Source organism: Rattus norvegicus, chromosome X (assembly GCF_036323735.1).
Source record: "Rattus norvegicus strain BN/NHsdMcwi chromosome X, GRCr8, whole genome shotgun sequence".
Classification (NCBI taxonomy): domain Eukaryota; kingdom Metazoa; phylum Chordata; class Mammalia; order Rodentia; family Muridae; genus Rattus; species Rattus norvegicus.
Window position 1 is genome coordinate 23874689 of NC_086039.1, and position 20484 is coordinate 23895172.

Genomic DNA, 20484 nt, shown 5'->3' on the forward strand with positions numbered 1-20484 from the left:
CCATATATTGAGAACCACTACTATAAAATATACCTATAAAATGTTTTACTAAATATTGCCAAAACACAATAGATTATAGCCTTACTAATTTGTATACCTAGGATAACACATATGTTTTCCTATTTGTCATACAATCAAAATCCCATAGATTTTATACAATATTTTGACATTTGTTTTTCTTTACTGATGAGGATGACCTTTGCTTTTTTTTTTTTTTTGCTAAAGAGTATGTGCAAAGAAGTTCCTCTAACCTTGAACTACACAAAAGTCCTGTTTTTCTATTTTAGTGCTTATTACAAACTTGAGGGGTTTTTTAACTTTAAAGTTTTTATCTTTTTTGATCTATTTATTTATTATATACACAGTGTTCTGAATATATATCTACATGTCAGAAGAGGGCACCAGATCTCATTATAGATGGGGGCCACCATGTGGTTGCTGGGAATTGAAGTCAGACCCTCTGGAAGAGCAATCAGTGTTCTCAACCTCTGAGCCATCGCTCCAGCCCAACTTTAAAGTTTTAAAATTAACTAATTAATTTTATGCCCATGAGTATTTTGACTGCATATATGTCTGTGTACCACATGCATGCCTGATGTTTTTAGAGGCCACAAGAAGGCAGATGGTTCCGGGCTGCCATATCAGTGCTGGATATTGAAACTGGGTTCTCTAGATGAGCAGCCAATGCTCTTAACTGCTGAGCCATCACTCCAGCCCCTTATACTAACTTTTTAATATGCCAGTTGTGGTGGCACACACTTTTAGTCCCAGCACTGGGGAGGCAGAGACAGGTGGATCTCTGAGTTTGAGGCCAGCCTAGTCTATATAGCAAGTTCCAGGACAGTCAAGGTTACATAGAAAGATACATTTCAAACAACAAACCTTTAAATATAAAATTTAAGGTTCTAGCATTTATTTCTATTTTATGTATATGTGTGTACCTGAATGTATGTATATTCTCTGTGTGTGGGAAGGTGCCCATGGAAGCCAGAGGGTTTCAGATCCCCTGGAATTGGAATTACAGATGGTTGTGAGCCAGGAACTGAACCTGAGTCTTTGCAAGAACAAGAGCTTCTGAGCCGTCTCTCCAGCACCCACTTGAGCTTTCTCGTTCATCTGTTTATTCTGCAAACTCTCTATTAGACTGTGTCTATTTTACTTGCTAATTATACAAGTTCTTTGTGAGATGCATAACAGAAATTTTTGAATAATTGTATTCTTATGCATGTGTACTTGTTCAAAAGATCTTTTCCAGTCTATCACAGTTTGTTCAATTTTATGTACAATGTCATTTTATCAGACAGAATCATTTTATTTTTCCAAATTTTTCATTATTATAATTTTTACATAAAGAAAAGTTAGAATAATATAATGAACATCAATATGAACACTACCTGTAGTCTACTACTAATGCAGATATTTTGTCTGTAAACTATTCATCTGTCTATCTCCAGTTTCCTATGTATGTATGCTTCTTGGTAGATTACTAAGTGAACTATAGCTATCAAACTTTTCTCCTTATTGAGAAGCACGTAATTTGGCTTGTCAAACCCAGTAACTTGGTTTGATATCTTATTTAATAAATTCTCCATATCTCTGGATCAAAAAAGTTATTCTGTAACACTTTTCAGGTAAGGTTTTTAATATAGTGGATACTTATATTAGATATGTGGAAGAAAGGGTCTTAACTTTCTTTTCCCCACATACTGAGCTTGATCCCCATTTGCATGTATTAAATAATTTCTTTCCCCACTGATTTGCTGACCTTTAATAACCACCTTCCTCTGTACACGTGTTCACATGCAGTACAAACACAAACACACCACACACACACACACACACACACACACACACACACACACTCACACTCCATTCATTGTTTTGTTCCATTACTAATGATTAAAGGCTCATAATTTTCTTTAGTATTAGGCAGGGCAAATTACTCTGCATGTCTTGTTTTAAAATAATACCATTTTTACATTCCATGAACTCTTGACATTATATAATATGTAATTATTTTAATTTCTATAACAATACTGTTGTGGTTTAATTTGACATTGAATTGATTAATTTGGGGCATCAGCATCTTTATAATATTACGCCTTTACATTGAAAACCATAGTCTACCTCTCCCATTGATTAAGTGTCTTTCTTCATGCCTTCTTAGGTTAATTTTTCAATAGATATCTATAATTTAATTCCTAAATACTTGATATGTTACTGCAATTAAGGATGATATTTTCCTTTTATGCTTTCTGATTGTTTATTTGCTGATGCATTGGAAGTAATTTTTTGTAGTGGGTAGTTCAGATTCTAGTTTCTGTAAGGTATAGAAAACTGAACTTTAAAACTAAAAGATCTTAGTTTGAATTGTGTTTTTATTATCATGATACGTGTGTGCATGCTGTGGGTGAGGAGATGCATGTGCCACAATGTGCATGTAGAAGTCAGAGAACAGCTTTATAGAGTTGGTTCTCTTCTTCCCCCTTTGCATGTATGCCAGTATTGAATTAAGGTTGCCAGGGTTACAACAGCATGTACCTTTACAGACTGAGCAATCCTGCTGGCCTTGCATTGATTTTTGGTACAGAATTTTACTATGTAGCCCAGGTTAGCCTTCACCTTGTGTTGAGGCTAATCCTGAGTGTTGGGATTACAGTTATGGACCTCCATACTCAGCCTCGGTTTAGATTTTTGTTTTGGCCCTTTTTATCTTGGTAACTCACTTTAGCCTTTCTGAACATTTGTTTGTTTTTTTCACTGTAAGTAGCATAATAATTCTTCACAGAGCCATTCGAGCATTTAAATAATGCTCTTACATAATAGATGCTCAATATAATGTATTGGTTATCTAACTGTCTTGCCAGTCAGATTGATGACCCATGAGATTTTCCCCCAAATGAATAATAGATACAGATTTTTATCTATCTCATCGCAAACATATTCCTGGGCCACAGATGAGAGATGGCTCAGCAGTTAAGAGAACTGGCTGCATTTCCAGAGGACCTGGGTTCGATTCCCAGCATCAACATGGCGGTTTACAACCATCTGTAACTCTATTTCCAGGGGACCTGACACCCTCACACAGACATACATGCAGGTAAAACACTAATGCACATAAAATCAAAATATATCATTTAAAAACTTGTCCTATATTAACTCTGAAATTGGGCATTTTGTTTCCTTCCTTTATTATATTTATTCATTTTATTACATATGGTTATACATGTGTATGGGGTAACATTTGCCATAACTCATATAACAGAGGTCAGGGCAACTTGTGGAAGTTGATTCTCTCCTTCCATCATGTGGGTCCTGGGGATGGAACTCAGGTTTGTGAGATTTGATATCAAGTGCCTTTGCCTTTGAAATCAGCTCATTTTAATCTATGTTCTCAATTCTTAATAGCATATTTTCCTATTTACTTGGTTATCTTGCTTGTGTAGAATATGTCCAGGAGTATCTTATTAATAAGGCCTGTGAATGTCTTCAAGGGAAACTCTCAGGCTCCTGTTCAATCTGTTTATTCTTAAGCACATTTCTGACAATTTAGTCATCTGATTTTGTAGTGTATCAGAGATCATAAAGCAACAAATAGTAGTAATATTTACCAAATATTATTTGGTAATACTATTTATCAACTACTAAATGTAATTTCTTTTCCAATTTTCTATGTTAGAATAGTCTGGTAAAAGCAACTTACGGGAGAGAGGTTTTTTTCACTACAGGATCACAACTCAGGGAATGGTGACACCCATAGTGGGTGGTTCTTCTTACCTCAGTTAACCTAATTAAGACAATCCCATCTGCACTGGTGATTATAGATCTCATTGAATTGACAATTGAGATTATCACAGTAAGCAAGACAGACAGATATTTTAACAAACAGCCCTACTAAGGGCAATGACAAATGATAGCACACTGCCACCAACTCAAAGAAAAAAAGATCACATTTCTTAAAATTTCAAAATTAAGTATCTGAAGATAAAATTGTTCATTATTAGTCAGTACCCCAATGTTTATTAAGTCATCACGAACAGGTAATAGTCTATTTCTTGCCATGTGCCTTGTGGTTGATATTTCGAATCCTTATAATAATAGTGCCAGCTAGCATAAATGAGGAAACAAGCTTATAGAGCAGCACCCAACAGGAATGATATAGTACTGCACAGTAGTTAGAATTCAACCCCTGATTTTTATGACTTTTTAAGAAGATAAAATATTTTTAGTGCAGTTTTGAGCCAATGAGATGGCTCAGTGGATAAAAGTGCTTTATCTACTCTATAATGCGACGTGAATCATGGAACCCAGATAGTGGAAGGTCAGAATTAACCCCAGCAAGTTGTCCACTGAACACACGAATACGCAGATTCATGCATGTGCACGTGCACACACACACTTTTTAAAATCAGAAATTTACTTAGAATAATTAATGTAAAGAGTGGTTGAATTTTTTTTAAAAATTAACTTTAAGTGAAGAATAATATTAAACATGACATTGCTTACCAATATCAAGTATGTGAACATTGAACTAGAGCCTAGTTGAATACTAGGAGACAGTCTTTCTTGGTTCTTTTTTTTTTTTTTTTCCGGAGCTGGGGACCGAACCCAGGGCCTTGTGCTTCCTAGGCAAGCGCTCTACCACTGAGCTAAATCCCCAACCTGGAGCCAGTCTTTCTTAATTACTTTATCTAATTTTAGTTAAAAGATGCCTCCAATGGGAGTATAATAATACTGGAGAAATCGTGACTAAAATATATGTTCATAAAGTTCTGAGCAGTTCTAGAAAAATAGCCTTTTAGGGAAGACTGATCTAACTCAAAGATATACTTTTGTGTGTACAATAGTCATCATTGAGAAGGGAGGCTGAAAAACTCAGACTTTCGAGGAAAGTCCCTGCTTGATACTGCATCTTATTCTTTCTACCAAATTGTATCCAAATCTAAACAGTTGCTCAGAGTCCAGATATTGGCCCACAACCACCTACAACTCCAGTTCTAAGGAATCTAAAACCCTCTTCTGACCACCATAGGCAGTAGGCATGTATGTGGTACCCAGACATATGTGCAAAACACTCACAAGATAAATAAATCTGTTTCAATTTACCTAGTAAAACTAGAAACATCATTTAATGTTTCTGCTATGTTTCCTAATGACATATCACAGAAAGGAAAACCATAAAATCTATTAGAGCCAGCTAAAAAGCTCAGCAGATAAAGGTATCTGCCCAAAAGCCTGATAACCTCTTTAAACTTAAGACTCATATAGTAGAAAGAAAGAACTGACTCCCATAAGATGACATCCTCTGACTTCTACACATGCCCACACATACATGCATTCATACACACTATAAATTTGAAACATTTTAAACTTTTTGCAAAAATAAAACCTACTAAAGGAAGATTTTAGTGCACAGTGTGGCGATTTCTTTTCTTAGAGGGACTTGTAAAAGCAAAGGCTTAGTTGCTTTTTACCTGATTAGAAAACTGATTAACACCATTAAAGGCCCCAGAAGCCATTATTCCAGCAGTCAAGTTGTGTTAGTCCATTTGAGAATAGCTAGACATATACTCTTGAGGTGAACAGTTTCTGCCAGGAGGCAGGGTCAGGGCATAGAAGAATGACAATAGAAGAAACCAAGCAAACTTAGAGACATATGGAATATTATGAAAGCTTTACACTGCGGCTTCACTAATGTGGCACAATGTCCGACTGGATGGCATAAATGACCTTGGTCCTATTGGTGAAACCTACAAACAGTACTTTAGAAATGCTTTGCCTGCTACTGCTGCCTTTCAGCTTGTGACTTTACCCAGTGGAAGCTGTGTTGACTGAAGCATATAACAGTGCAAGGAACTCTCTGTAACTGGGCCCAATGTTGCTTACTGTTTCAACTAGCATTTTCATTTTGGTTTTAAAATGGAGGCTGGTAAGTTTCAGTTGGACTAAAGTATCTGAAGTTATTATTGAAATGCCATATAACATAAATAGTTGAGGATGAAATAGAAACAATAAATCTAGTTACTGATATACTATAAATTACATTCATAGACATGTTGCTAAATGTGAGGAAAGAGACTCTTATTACATATTTACTCAAATGCATAAAAGTAGAGGGAAATAACATGCAGGAAAGTTAAGCTATTGTTTTGAGACACAATGAAGAACACAGCTAAATCCACTTAAATGCTGTTAACAATGTAAACACTTAGTTATCAAACAAGAGAAAAGATTCTTCTTTTGCTTAAGTAAAATTAAAATACGTAAATTTGAATAGCGGTTTTAAAGATTTATTTTTATTTATTATATATGAGTACACCGTAGCTGTCTTCAGATACACCAGAAGAGGGCATCAGATCTCTTTACGGATGGTTGTGAGCCACCATGTGGTTGCTGGGAATTGAACTCATGACCTCTGGAAGAGCAGTTGGGTGCTCTTAACCACTGAGCCATCTCTCCAGCCCTGAATAGCGGTTTTAAAGACAACGGAAGTGGGACAAAATTCTATATAGACAATAATGTTCTAATGGAAGTAGACCTATAGTTTTCAACAGTAAAGACAGTCTAAATCTGCTGAAGGTATCAATACGTCTATAGTTTTGAGTCAAGATCACCCCCTTACCCGCACCTGTATTAAAGTAGGTCTATTTCAAGCAGGAATAGCCAAGAAGACAGGGATTCCTTCTCCCAGCTCCTATTCTTGGGCTGTTATTTTACCCTGGAAAGGGAAGGCTGCCATTTGTCATCAATCCCATCCCTGAGTCCAGGTAAGTGTGGCCAAGAGGATTATTGACCCCACCCCCACTTATAAAGGGCAGAAACTTTAATCCAGTGGTTCTCAACATTCTTAATGCTGTGACCCTTTAACGGTAGTTCTCCGTGTTGTGGTGACCCTTCCAAGCATAAAATTATTTTTGTTGCTACTCTGTAGCAATTTCTACTGTAACTGAAATTTTGGTATTGTTATTAATAGTAATGTAAAATATTTGCTCTGCAGGATATCTGATGTGTAGGCCCTGTGAAAGGGTCATTTGACCCTCAAAGCAGTTGTGACCTACAGGTTGAAACCACTGCTCTAATAGAGGCTCTAATTGCCTCCTTACAGCAGAAATGCTGGAAGGAGTTTTCACAGCGGGAGGGGTAGGCTACAAAGATGCTACCAACATGACCATATCCCCATCTTCGGTACCTATCTATAGAGCAGCACTATTGCATACCATACTTGGGTGGGGGGGGGACTCTAGATCTAGTAAAATAGTCAGAAAATCTTTTGCTGGGGCAGCCAAGCCATAGAGTGTGTGTATGCTGGCTAGTTCTTTGTCAACTTGACACAACCTAGAGTTACCTGAAAGGAGGGAACCTCTATTGAAGAATATACCTCCATAAGTTTTGTCTGTAAGGTATTTTTTTTAATTAATTTACTTATTCACTTTACATCCTAATATCAGCACCCCCTTCTCTGCCTAGTCCCCATGCAGCTCCTCTCCCATTTCCACTCCCCTTCTCTCTCTGTCTCTGTCTCTGTCTCTGTCTCTGTCTCTCTCTCTCTCTCTCTCTCTCTCTCTCTCTCTCACACACACACACACACACACACACACACACACACACACCAGTTACTACAGGACTAGGACATCCTCTCTCACCGAGACCAGACAAGGTAGCTTAGTAAGAGAAGTGAGATCCACAGGCAGGCAACAAATTCAGTGACAGCCCCCACTACAGTTGTTGGGGAACCTGCATGAAGACCAAGCTGCACACCTAATACATATGTGTGTCAGGGAGGGCTAGGTCCAGCCCATGATCCCTCTTCTGTTGGTTTTGTGGGGGGTGGTTTGCTGTCCTTATCCCCCCACCAGAATTCCTGCCTGGATACAGGAGGTAGCCATCCCCACTGCTAGGAGTCTCAGCTAGAGTCACTCCCACAGCTACCCTGAGGCCTCCCCCATCCCAGGTCTTTGGCATGTCCTAGAAATGACCTCCCCACTATTGATTTCCGTTCTCTCTCCCCTAACTCCCCCTATACCTGATCCTCCCTCTGCCCTACTCCCCTCCCCCTCCACTTTCCCACCCAGTTCTCTTCCTCCATCCACCTCCAACATTTATTTTATTTCCCCTTCTGTTTCTCAGCCATTAGAGATTTCTTCTGTTGAAATTTTTAATTAATGATTGATATGGGAAGTCCCAGCCCATTGTAGGTGGTGCCATCATTGGACTAGTGGTCCTAGATTCTATAATAAAGCAGGCTAAGCAAGCCATGGGAATAAGTTAGTAAGCAGCACCACTCCATGACCCTGTGCATCAGTTCCTGCCCTATTTGAGTTCCTGGTCTGAGTTCCATCAGTGATGAACAGTGATATGGAAGTGTAAGCTAAATAAACCCTTTCCTCACCAACATGGTTTTTGGTCATGATATTTTATCACAGCAATAGTAACCCTACCTAAGAAAGGAGAGGGTAAAGACTGATATAATTTAGAATGAGATATGGAAAACTATGTGCCTACTAGTATGTGGGAAGCAAAGGGGAGCTTATTAGCAAGAAATCAGGAGGCTGGTAGCTAACTGACATAATAATGTGGCAGAAGATCCAGAAATTTTATAGCAAGAATCATAGAAAGAATCAACCTCTTTCTTGTCTTCCTGAATCACAGTCAAGTTGAGAACAGGAAAATTATGAATATGTGCTAGAGTGGGACAGGACACTCAGCCTCATCAATGCAGGGTACATGTCTCTATGTTGCAAAAGCCTGAAATAGCACCTCTGATTAAACAGGGCCTGAGAATAACACTCAAGAAGCTTAATTTTTTTAGCCAATGGGTCTTTATTTTAGTTAACTATCTACTAATAAAGAAATAAGTGCTCTCTCAAGAAAAAAATTATATAATCGGCATTCAAAATGTTTCATGATTAGAGTATTGGAAACTGAACCCAGGGTCTTGAGCATACTGGTTCGGCACTGTGCTGCTGAAAGACGCTTAATTTTTTAAAGATTGATTTATTTTATTTTATGTGAGTATACTATAGCAGTCTTCAGATACACCAGAAGAGGGCATCAGATCCCATTACAGATGGTTGTGAGCCACCATGTGGTTGTAGGGAATTGAACTCAGGACCTCTGGAAGAACAGTTAATGCCCTTGACCTCTGAGCCATCTCTCCAGCCCAAGAAGCTAAATTTTAACCTAAAATCAAATGTATCTTTTTACTCTGTGACTTTTCAAGGTCATGCCTTCTTAGATGTGACCTGCAAGCTACTCATTCTTTCCTGAGTGTGGTGCTAAAATGTAAACCTCCTAATACTCTGATAGATGTCTTACTCCTGAGATGTATTCAATGGTAAAAGGTAAACATCTAGCTGACTGAGGAGACTTAAACATATTCTTTAACCTACTAGTGGCTTTGCTCATCATAGGTGACAGGTAGTCAAGTTAGAGTAAAAACAAAGGAGAAAAATTTCGAAAAGACATTAAGTGCTGCATTATGCATAGAAAATAGACTTCAGTAACTAAACAAGAGAAAAATTGACAAATAACATTGACCACTCTTAATCAATCTACAGATCTCCAAATGTGACAAATCATAAATAATTCAGGCTTTCAAAGAAGAATAAACACTTAAAAGCAGTATAAATATTTTCAAAGATCTCAACAAAGAGTTGTGGATAGTGGTATACTTGCTCTGGATACACAAAGACCTAAGTTTAAACTCCAGTAGGAAAAGAAAAAAAACTCAACTGAATAAAGCCAAGCACACAAAATTAAATGAAGGCATGATAACCTTATTGTGACAGTTAATCCTGATCATCAACTTGATAAAATTGAGAAACACCTAGGAGATTAATAAGGCCTACCTCTAAGTATATCTGAGGACATGGCCACAGATAAATAGATCATGAAGGCTCTGACCTAGTGAATGGTTTAATACACTATTGGAGCTGTGCAGTGGTGGAGCATGCCTTTAATCCCAACACTTTGGAGGCAGGTGGATCTCTGTGAGTTCAAGGACAGCTCGGTCTACAGAGAAAGTTCCAGGACAACTAGGGCTGCACAGAGAAATCTGTCTCATAGCAAACAAGCAAATAAAAACAAAAGGAAGGAAGGAAGGAAGGAAGGAAGGAAGGAAGGAAGGAAGGAAGGAAGGAAGGAAGGAAGAAAAAATCTAAATGGACAATTTTAAGAATAACAGTTGGGATGAGGTCTGTAGCTACACAGTAGTGCTGAACATGCACATGGCTCTGAGTTCAGTCCGCAGTTCACACACAAGATAATTAAATACAGAGGACAGTAAGTTATTTTCAAAAAGTGGTTGAAGAACAATTACAGAAATTCAAACCTAAAAGTCCTGAACTATACAATAAACCAGACCACCAGTTTTCTATAGACTACCCTACCCAACACTACCATAGTTTACAGTTTTATGTGTTCATGGAACATTGTGCATAATAGACAGTAGGTCAGGTTGCAGAGCTAGACAAGATGAATGTAAAAGGACTAGAATTATTCAAAATATTATCTGTGGCAACTGCAAATTAGGGGTAATTTATGAAATGAAATCTGAAAAAAAAAAGACACAAGTATATGAAAATTGAGCTTCAGGGTCCTACATAATGAGTCATAGGAGAAATCACAAAGGAAATTAGAAAATAGAAATGAATAAGAACAAAATGGCAACATGATAATTTATGAGGCACATCTAAAATAATGCTGATAAATATATACCTATGTGTGCTTTTAGAAAAACCTCAAACCAATAGCCTACTTTTGTATATTAAACTAGATGAAAAGCCAAAATTGGAGCTTTACACAGCTGTTTGGAAAGCTGAGGGAAGATTTGCTGCATGAGCCTAGTAGCTAAGGGAGTAGTTAAGGGGCATCAAAAGCAACAGTAATGCAGTTACTTGATGTGTATGAGGTCCTGAATCTCCCCAGCACCACAAACTGAGTAAATCCAAAGAATCAAAAAGCAGGAAACTGCCAAGTGGAAACTACCTATAAATGAAATAAGAATACCAAAAGAATAAAGTTAAATGAGAAACAATTTTGTTAAGTTTTTTTTACTTGATGTATTAATTAGACATACGGGCCTTATTGTCATTTTCAAACATAATATATTTGGATAGTATAATTTGAAATTGGGTGTTATGATAACTTTGGATGTGCTTTTTTTTCCAAATTTGGGGTCTTTCTGCTTTCATATGATTATGAGGATTATTTTTCTAGTCCTATGAAAAAGAAAATTGTTGGTATTTGATAGGGGATTGTATTGTATCTATAGTTGAATTTCATTAGTATGCAAGCTTAACAATATTAACTCATTTTATCCATGATTATAGGAGGACCCTTTCATCTTTTGTCATCTTTCTTGGGGGTGTTATAATTATTATTGAAGAGTCCTTTCATCTATTCCAGTGGTTCTCAACTTGTGAGTCATGAGCTCTTTGGGGATCAAATGATCATTTTACAGAAGTCACATATCAGATATCCTACATTTCAGATATTTACATTATGATTCATAATAGTAGCAAAATTACAGTTACAAAGTACCAATGAAATAATTTCATGGTTGGGTTCACCACAACATGAGTCATAGCATTAGGAAGGTTGAGAACTACTGTACTGATCTATTAGATTTATGATGTGGTATGGTTTTGTTCTATTTTGTTTTGAGGTTAATTTATTTTTATTTTTTTCTCAGCAAGGTTTTTATCAGTGTGTAGGCTATTGTTTTTTGTTTTTGCTTTTATTTTTGTATCCTATCACTTTGCTTAAATTGCTTATCAGATCTGATAGATTCTCTAGGATATTTTAAATATGAGATCATAGCCCTGAAAACATAGACAGTTTGACTTTGCTTTCCCTATTTGTAGTTCTTTTGTTTTTGCCTTATTACTCTAAGATTTCCAGAAGTTTTTGAAGAAAAGTGATAATAGCAGATAGTACTTCACTCAGTCAGGATGAAAATAATTAAAAAGACCATAGCAAAAATTTTAAATGTTGAAAAACTACAGGAAGTATAGCTACTTTTGTGACTATTTTGCCATTTTCTCATTTTAAATTAAATGTGGTTGTATTGTTTTAAAAATGCTAACAAACAAACAAAAACACAGTTCAGCCTACAGTAAAAAATGCTTTAACACTGAGGTACATCTCCATCTGGTTTGCCATTTTCTTTTTCCTTTTTTTCCCAAAAATTTGTTGTACATGTGCATATGCGTGCCTCTGTGTGTGTGTGTGTGTATGAGTGTGTGTGTGTCCCTGTCTGTCCATCCGTCTGTCTGTCCGTCTGTCTGTTTATGAGTATGTGCCATGTATGTGCAGATGCCTGTGGAGGTCAGAAGAGGGCATCATCTCCTGGAGCTGGAATTACAGGTAGTTCTAACCTACCTAATGTGGGGGCTAGGAACTGAACTTGGGTCCTCTGGAAGAGCCGCAAATACCTTACCCACAGAGCCATCTCTTCAGCCCCAATTTTATTATTTTCTTACAAGATTAAATATGTATGTATCAGATGACTCATTCATTTCACTCCTAGCTATCGCTCCAAGAGCACTGAAAAGATATGCCCACAGAAAGACTTGAATATTAATGGAAGTATTAATCATAATAGCCAAAAAGCTCAAAGAACCTAATTATCTATCAACTGGTAAGTGGATAAACGTACTGAGGTATGTCCATCAATGAAAAATTATATAGCAATTAAGTCAAACTACTGCTAACAGGTCAGATCATGAATCAACCTTAAAATCTCTATGCTTAGGGCTGGTTAATTGTAGGGTGCATGCATAAGAGGACCTGAGTTCAATCCCCAGCACTTCAAATAATTACTATGCTAAATGATCATGAAAAAAGTCAGAGACATTAAGTAGATGGAAACTTCATGGACTGGAAGTCTTACTATTATAAAAGATGTTATCTACTCAATCCATAGCTTTCATGCATTAGGTTCAATGAACTTATTGTAAGAGTTATATCAAAAAGTAAAGTTGGATGGATGTGTTGGCATAGACCCTTATTCCTAGCTACTTGACAAAAGTAGAAGGAACCCTGTGCCTAGTTCGACAGTAGCCTGAGCACATGGTCCAACCCTATCTTGGAAAAAAAGATACTGACCCTTAATAACCAAAACAATCTTGGGAAAAAAAGAGGAAAATACAAAATGAAGGCCTATTGTAAGTGTCTAAGACACAGATTATTTCTGTGGAACAAAGAACTCAAGAGTATGTGTTCACACTGATATATTCAATTGATATTGGCAAATAAAGAAGCAGTTCATTAAACTGAAGATTGTTTTCAACAATTAGTTCTGAGCAATAGATAACTTGGTAGTCAGGAGAAAAATGGACTGTGAATTAAAGCCTATGAAGTCAAAACTCTCTACGAAAGGAAAGGAGAGCAGGGCACATCTGGTGCTAGGTAAAGAGTTCTTAGACTTGTCATTTTAACAACTGATTCAGAAGAGAAAATATGGACTTTGTCAGCATTCAGAAAATCTTAACCCTTGAAAGGCCACTTAGGTTTTTGGTGGTGTTTGCTCTGTAGAACTGAGGATGGCCATACTTCTTTATACTTTTCTGTTTTACAGTGTTGGGGATCAAACTGCCTCCTTCCCAAGTACTCTACCACTTTGTCCCAGCCTTTTACATTTTTCTGACTCAGAATGAACATGAACATTTGGAATCAGAACAAATTTATTAATGTTACATAAAATTAAAAGTAGAAGTGGTATAAAAAAAGGATTCCAGTATTAAATCCTATGTAAAATTTAAGTCAGTGTGGTATTGGCTTGACACAAATAAACACAAATTATTAGGCTAGTAACAAGTATTTGTATGTATAAGAATTTAGTATCTAGTAAGAGTTTCACCAAATAAAAAGAACGTCTTCACATGTAGGAACTACTAGCCCAATTCTAGAGATGAGAAAACTAAATCTTCTAGAGGTTAAGGCAGTGCCTAGAGTCACAGAGTATTAGAATCTCAATGCCAAGGAAGTCAGCCTCCAAAGTATGTAATCTTTGCCACTATATTCTATACAAATAATGGTTCTATCAATGTGTCTATGATATCATAGGCATTTACTATATATGAGTAAATTTAGTTTACTAAAATTATAATAGAATGTGCAATAGTTGCATATATTATATATAATTATGTAATAGTAAAAATGCTATCTTGTCACTGAAAATGAAAAGTTTTCATGATATAGGTTTTGTTGTTTTATATTTATGTATTTTATTGTATGTGTATGGGTGTTTGGCCTGTACATATGTCTGTACACTATGTATGTACATGCAGTGCTCATGGAGGCCAAAGGAGGGCATTGAATCCTCTGGAACTGAAATTACCGATGTCATTAGACACCACATAAGGGTTGGAAATCAAACCCAAGTCCTACACAAGAACAACAAGCTATCTTTAACACTGAACCAACACTCCAGTCTCCATGATTTAGTTTTGCCAGAGATAATCCTCAGTGGAATCATATAGTTTAGGAAATAGTACATGATGAGCAACCCTAAATATTGATAGATTTAATAATTATTATTTCTTCTATCCTTGTACTTCATTGACTTATTAGACCCTATACTGCATCTCAAAATTTACTCAACACTCGTTGAATAGCAAACTGATTCAGGAATGGAGCTTAGCATATGCTGACAGTGACTTATTCAGCAAATATTTATTGAGCACCTACTGTGCTATACTGTATACTGAGTTCAGATTAATACTGGAGTATAACTCAAACCAAGCAAAAACCTCTAATCCCTAATAAAGTACATTAATTCCTCCTCCATGATTCTCTTTGATTCTCTAGATACATTTAGTGAGCACACAGAACAACCTGCACAATCATGCCCTGCAAATTGTATTAGACTTTCTGTGAGCTTGCTTCTCTCTCACAGTTGACTTCTTTAGGTCATTTTTAAAGATAATATTCAAGTTGTATATAATTCAAATAATTCTGCTTTGGTTAAGTGCTCTCCTCTCTTTTGGTTAAGTGTTGGTTTTTCATTTGTTTTAGCATAACATGATTGATACTCTTCCAATAAGTATTTACCAATACCCACTCTATACCAAGGTTCATGATAAAGGAGAAATAATAAACAAAGATAATCAAGAACATACATGGTCCCAGACCTCCTGGGTATTCGCATAGAAACCTGAATAAATTTTCTTTGTGGATAATTAGTAAAGCATTTAAACTTTATTTTGTTACTCACACAGTCTATAATTTTAAATGTCTTTTATTCATACTTTCCATGTCGTAGCTTGATGGCAACATTTTCCATGTTTTTTCTTCATATTTGCCAACAAACTAAGATAAAAGGCTTTGAAATAAAATCTTAAGTAAAGCTAAATCAAGAAATTGTAAAAAAAAAAAAAAGCCTTCAAGGCAAAAGCATATTGGTAAAAAGAACACTTTGGGAAAGATACAAGCTATGAATTATGCGCTAAATAACATAGTACTGGAAAATATAAAATAGGTTATAAAGTATGAATAAATTTCCCAAGTGAACAATGAGCAGAAAAGATGTTACAAAATGTTCTAGGCAAAGGGAAGTTTTGTCGGTTACAGAGTTCCAACCTACACACACTAGATATTTAGAATATAATTGCTAAACAAGTCACAGGATTTGCTCATTCCTGCCATTTCAAAATCATTGCAAAAGTCAAAGGAAAAAGTATTGGTGGTAGGAATGCTTATACCGTTTCTTTCCCCAGTGGAGGACAGTAGTTAAGAGAGTTTTCTAGATTCCAAGCCAGATTGTGGCTGTAGTAATTGGGCTAGTCTCCAGGAATTCATCCCACATGTTGCTCCAGAAGTTCTCAAAGTCTAGAACAACTCTAGAGTAGAAGTTGTACATGTTCTTTGTCTTACGCACCTTTAAGGAGATAAGTACAAGTGTTAAACTGATATATCTGTAGCTTTTTTCCCATTTATGTCTTTATTTTCAGCATCTATAATAGTAAGACACATTCAGTTCGTGGACAGTCGATTCAAATATTTGTGAATAGGTACTTAGATTTCTTAATGGTACCATGTCATCTAGCCATCTTCACAAGCCAAAGTTTTTGGGGTCTTGGGCTCTGCCCTTCTCTTCACTGTCCTGTAAAACCTGTGGCTAAGGGTTGGGACTGACAAAGTGTTTGCCTAACATGCATGTAGTCCTGGATTCCATCCTTAGCACTGTGGGAAAAGAAAATCCTAGGACCAAGCCTTGTGGGCTTATAGACTGACAGCTCTTATCTTTATCCCCAAATACTTCATCCTCACTGACAAAGTGTTCATTTAGTCCATTTTTGGCCACAGATTCAGTCACCTCAACTGATATGTATGTCAGTATCACTCTCCTGCTGACAGTCCTTAAATGTCTTCTTTTGGGGGACAAAGATTTACATAATCTTATTTGGAGACTATGATATAGTGACTGACTTTATAATTTTACCCACTATCATTGAGCAATATCAATTCAAGCCAGGTGCATCTTGCCAAATCATGCCTCCATATTATTCTTCCCTAGACTAAAACAGGATGCTTTATTCCTACCTTGTGTCTCATTAAATTATACAATCCCCTTGAAACTCTGCTCCTGCTAAGTTTTTCAGGTGACTTCCTTGTCCATTGGACTCTTCGGTGTTCTTGTAGAACTCTGCATTTTTTTTCCCTTGGCAATGTTGTTCCTGTCTATCTCCACAGCCACTCAGATTTGGAATCACTATAAATTAACCCAGAGTTTCATTCCTGAGAAGTTTATGGAGTTTTTTTTGTATGCATTCTAGGAAAGCTCTCTTCTTCTGATCTATATCTCCAGCCCTCCTTCTTATTATTTCTGGCAGTGTCTTGCTATGATGCCCAGGCTAGCCTGGAACTTTCTATCCTCCTTTTCTCCTACATAATAGGATTACAGGTGTGTGCTATAATGCTTGGCACCACTTTAGGTTCTTAGTGTCTGGGACATGAATGATGGGAACTGTGGTCAAATAATGATGTTTTTGTTTCTAGATACATGGTTCAGTGGCCTGGTGGCCGAATCCTGCATCGCCATGAACTTGACACCTTCCTTGCACAGGCAGTGTCTACTCAACTTTATGAACCAGATCAGCTTCAAGAACTCAAGGTGATTTGTTATACCTTAATTTAATTTTTTCCCTGCTTCTTGGGTTTTGATTTGATTTGATTTGTGTGTTTTGTTTTGTTGTTTTGTTTTGTTTTAGACAGGGTCTCAGGCTGGGCCTAAACTTACTGTGTAAGGAAAGAGGACCTCAAACTCCTGATCCTTTAGCTTCTACTTCCCAAGTCCTGAGATTATAGGTGTATACTACCATGCTCACATTCTTTCTTTCATAAGTTCATAGATCTACTTTAAGTCCTTTTCTTTTGGAGTTAGGGGAAGAATAATTCTATAGGTAAATGTTTTATTTACTTTAGCCAGATAGATCTTTCAATTAGTAATATCAATGGATGCCTGCTATATCCTCCTACCCCAATAATGATGAATCAGAATACTCAGAAAAGATATTTTACAAGGATTATAAACCATGGTAAGATTGATACTTATAAGATAGGTTGCAGAGACCTTAGTATACCTATTTGTCTCTGAGTAAATATCTATCTCCTATTACTTAATTTGTTTTTATTTAGTGATTGTAGGGGTGTGTGTGTGTGTGTGTGTGTGTGTGTGTGTGTGTGTGTGTGTGAGAGAGAGAGAGAGAGAGAGAGAGAGAGAGAGAGAGAGAGAGAGAGGGAATGAGAGAATTACAGTATACATGTGAAGGTCAGATGACAACTCTCAGCAGTCACTTATCTCCTGCCACCTTGGAAGATCCAGTGATCAAATTCTGGTGAAAAGTCTTGTGTACAAGGGCCTTTACCTGCTAAGCCATCTCATCACTGCCCCTGTTCCCAACATATCACTTTATAAAAGGTAGTGTGTAATAGTACCTTTTATTCGCCTGATGTAATTGTCATCTCTGAGGCTTACTGCCTCCTTCTAGGCCTAGTCCTGGAAACTTCCAGCCTCTGACAATCTAATTCAGACCTACAATGTTTTCAGCCTCTGATACTTGTTGCTGAATAAACTTACCCTTACAAGCTCCTTCTGAGTACTGGCTAGTTCAACTCATCTGCTCTGACTCAAAAGTCCTGATTCAATCTCGCTTTCCTGGTCTTCTCCTAAATGGCTCTGTTTCCCTCAAACTAACTCTAGTGATCTGGTCTTATCTTCTGACTGCTTCTCATTCTCTGGTTCATTTTGTCTTTGCCTGTATCTACCTTATTCTCACTCTGCAACCGATCTCTGTACAACTGTCCCAGGAGAACCACTGTCTCTCCTTCCCCCTCTCTGCATTGCTCTCTCCTCTGTTTTTGTGAGAGTTGGGCATATTCTAGTCTGTCAAATCCTGCTCTGATTCATCACTTTGTCTGCCATTCAATTATACTTCACTTTCAAACATGGGTGCTCTCTTCAACAAACTAACTTTACCTTCATTGTTTGGGCTTAAAGATGTGTGCTAAGGGTGTGTCTTAGTTTGGATTTTATTGCTGTGAATAGACGCTATGACCAAGGCAACTCTTAAAAGGACTTACAGGTTCAGAGGTTCAATCCATTATTATCAAGGTGGGAGCCTGGAAGCTTCCAAACAGGCATGGTGCAGGAGGAGCTGAGAGTTCTACATCTTGTTCTGAAAACAAACAGGAGAAGACTGCCTTTAGGCAGCTAGGATTAGGTTCTTAAAGCCCACCTCCACAGTGACACACTTCCTCCAACAAGGCCACACCTCCTCATAGTGCCACTTCCTGGGCCAAACATATTCAAACCACCAGACGGCATGTCTGTATTCCAGCTAGACTAGCCATATTGATGGATTAAAATCCCTCTACAGTAGTAAAAACTGGGAAAATATAGGAAAACATAAAGAAGAAAATAGATACACCATGAACTGAAAGCAATTGAAGACAGGAGTATAGCAGGTGGACTGTAAACATAGATTGCCTAGTGCTTTAATCTTGGCATCATTGCCTCCTGTCTATATGATATTGTCTGGGTTACTTGGCTTTTTTTTTTAACCTTCTATGTCTTTACTCCTGGTACTGTAAAGATAATAAATAATACATATAAAATAGAACAGTCTCTTGTATATTTGTTTATTTTAAATATATCCTACTCCATAAATACTAGCTACTAATGCAAGACACTCCTCCCCTGGTTTTAGTAGATATGTTCCTTTGGGGCCTATATTTACTACATTTTTCATTGCTATGACAAAATTATTTATTTATTCTAGCTCAGTTTAAGGGTGCAGACTGTCATGGTCATAAAGTCATGGTAGCAGGATCCTGAAGATATGGTCACATTACCTCCACAGTAAGCTTGCTTTCTCCTGTTTAATCCCTCCAGTACCCCAGCCCTATGGTTGAACAAATCCAGTAAGCTTATAAAATCAAACTAGATGTGGTAGCAGGCACCTGAGGCTGAATAGGGAAGGTAGTATAATAGTTTGAAAAATTTATGTGCTGTGACAAAACACTGGTCAATGCTAACTTGGGGCAGGAAAGAATTTATTTCAGCTTACGCTTTATAATTCATCACTGAGGAGAACCAGAGCAGGAACTCAAGATAGGAACCTGAGCAGGAACTGAAGCAAGGGCAATGGAAGAGTGCTGCTTACTGTCTTGTCCCTCATGACTTGTTCACACATCAATCATTAATCAAGAAAATGCCCCAAGGTTTACCCACAGACCAACCTGAAGACAATTTCTTTTTTTTTTTTTTTTTTGGTTCTTTTTTTCGGAGCTGGGGACCGAACCCAGGGCCTTGCGCTTCCTAGGTAAGCGCTCTACCACTGAGCTAAATCCCCAGCCCCGACAATTTCTTAATTGAAGTTCCTTCTCATATAATTCTAGTATGTATCAATTTGGTGGGGGAAAAAACTAATCAGCACAGATAGTTTAGTACTTTGAGACTATAATTATCAGAGGGAAATGGATTCTGAGAGAGGATAAGCTAAGCAGGGTGACATATGCTTAAAACCTGAGGCAGAAATGAAAAGAATTTGAGATCAGCCTGTAGTATCTGGTAATGTCAAACAAAATAGTAAAATAGACTCGATGTCCAGCTGCAGCTCAAGGGTAGAGTACCTGGGAAATATACAAGAGGCTTTGGTTCAGTCAGAGACACCAGAGAAAAAGATAAAAATATTTGCAAAATAATTCCTAGCACCCACAGGGTAGCTATTATCTATAACTCTGGTTCTAGGGGGATCCAGTGGTCTCTTCTACTTCTGTAGGCACTAGACATGCGCACAGTGTATAAATATTCACTGGATAAAAGATTAATGCATAAAAACAAACAAGTTAAAACTGGCAGTAGTGATTATTTAAGGCTGGCATATCAGATGGCTCAATAGAAAAGCTGATCCAGTTTCAAGTCCCCTTCTGGGTGTGATTTGGCATGAAGAGCTGCTCTAGGACTCAGAAATATATTTG

At 37.2% G+C, this 20484-nt stretch overlaps 1 protein-coding gene across 4 annotated transcripts in view; it reads left to right on the forward strand.

Annotated features, from left to right (window-relative positions):
• The window catches only part of Fam120c (family with sequence similarity 120 member C), a 156971-nt gene that overhangs the window by 109600 nt on the left and 26887 nt on the right, over positions 1-20484 (forward strand). For all 4 annotated transcript variants that reach the window (XM_063280060.1, XM_039100523.2, XM_063280063.1 and 1 more), the window contains exon 11: positions 17002-17116. In XM_063280060.1, the coding sequence (XP_063136130.1) occupies positions 17002-17116 (115 nt within the window). The remainder of the gene's footprint in view (positions 1-17001; positions 17117-20484) is intronic.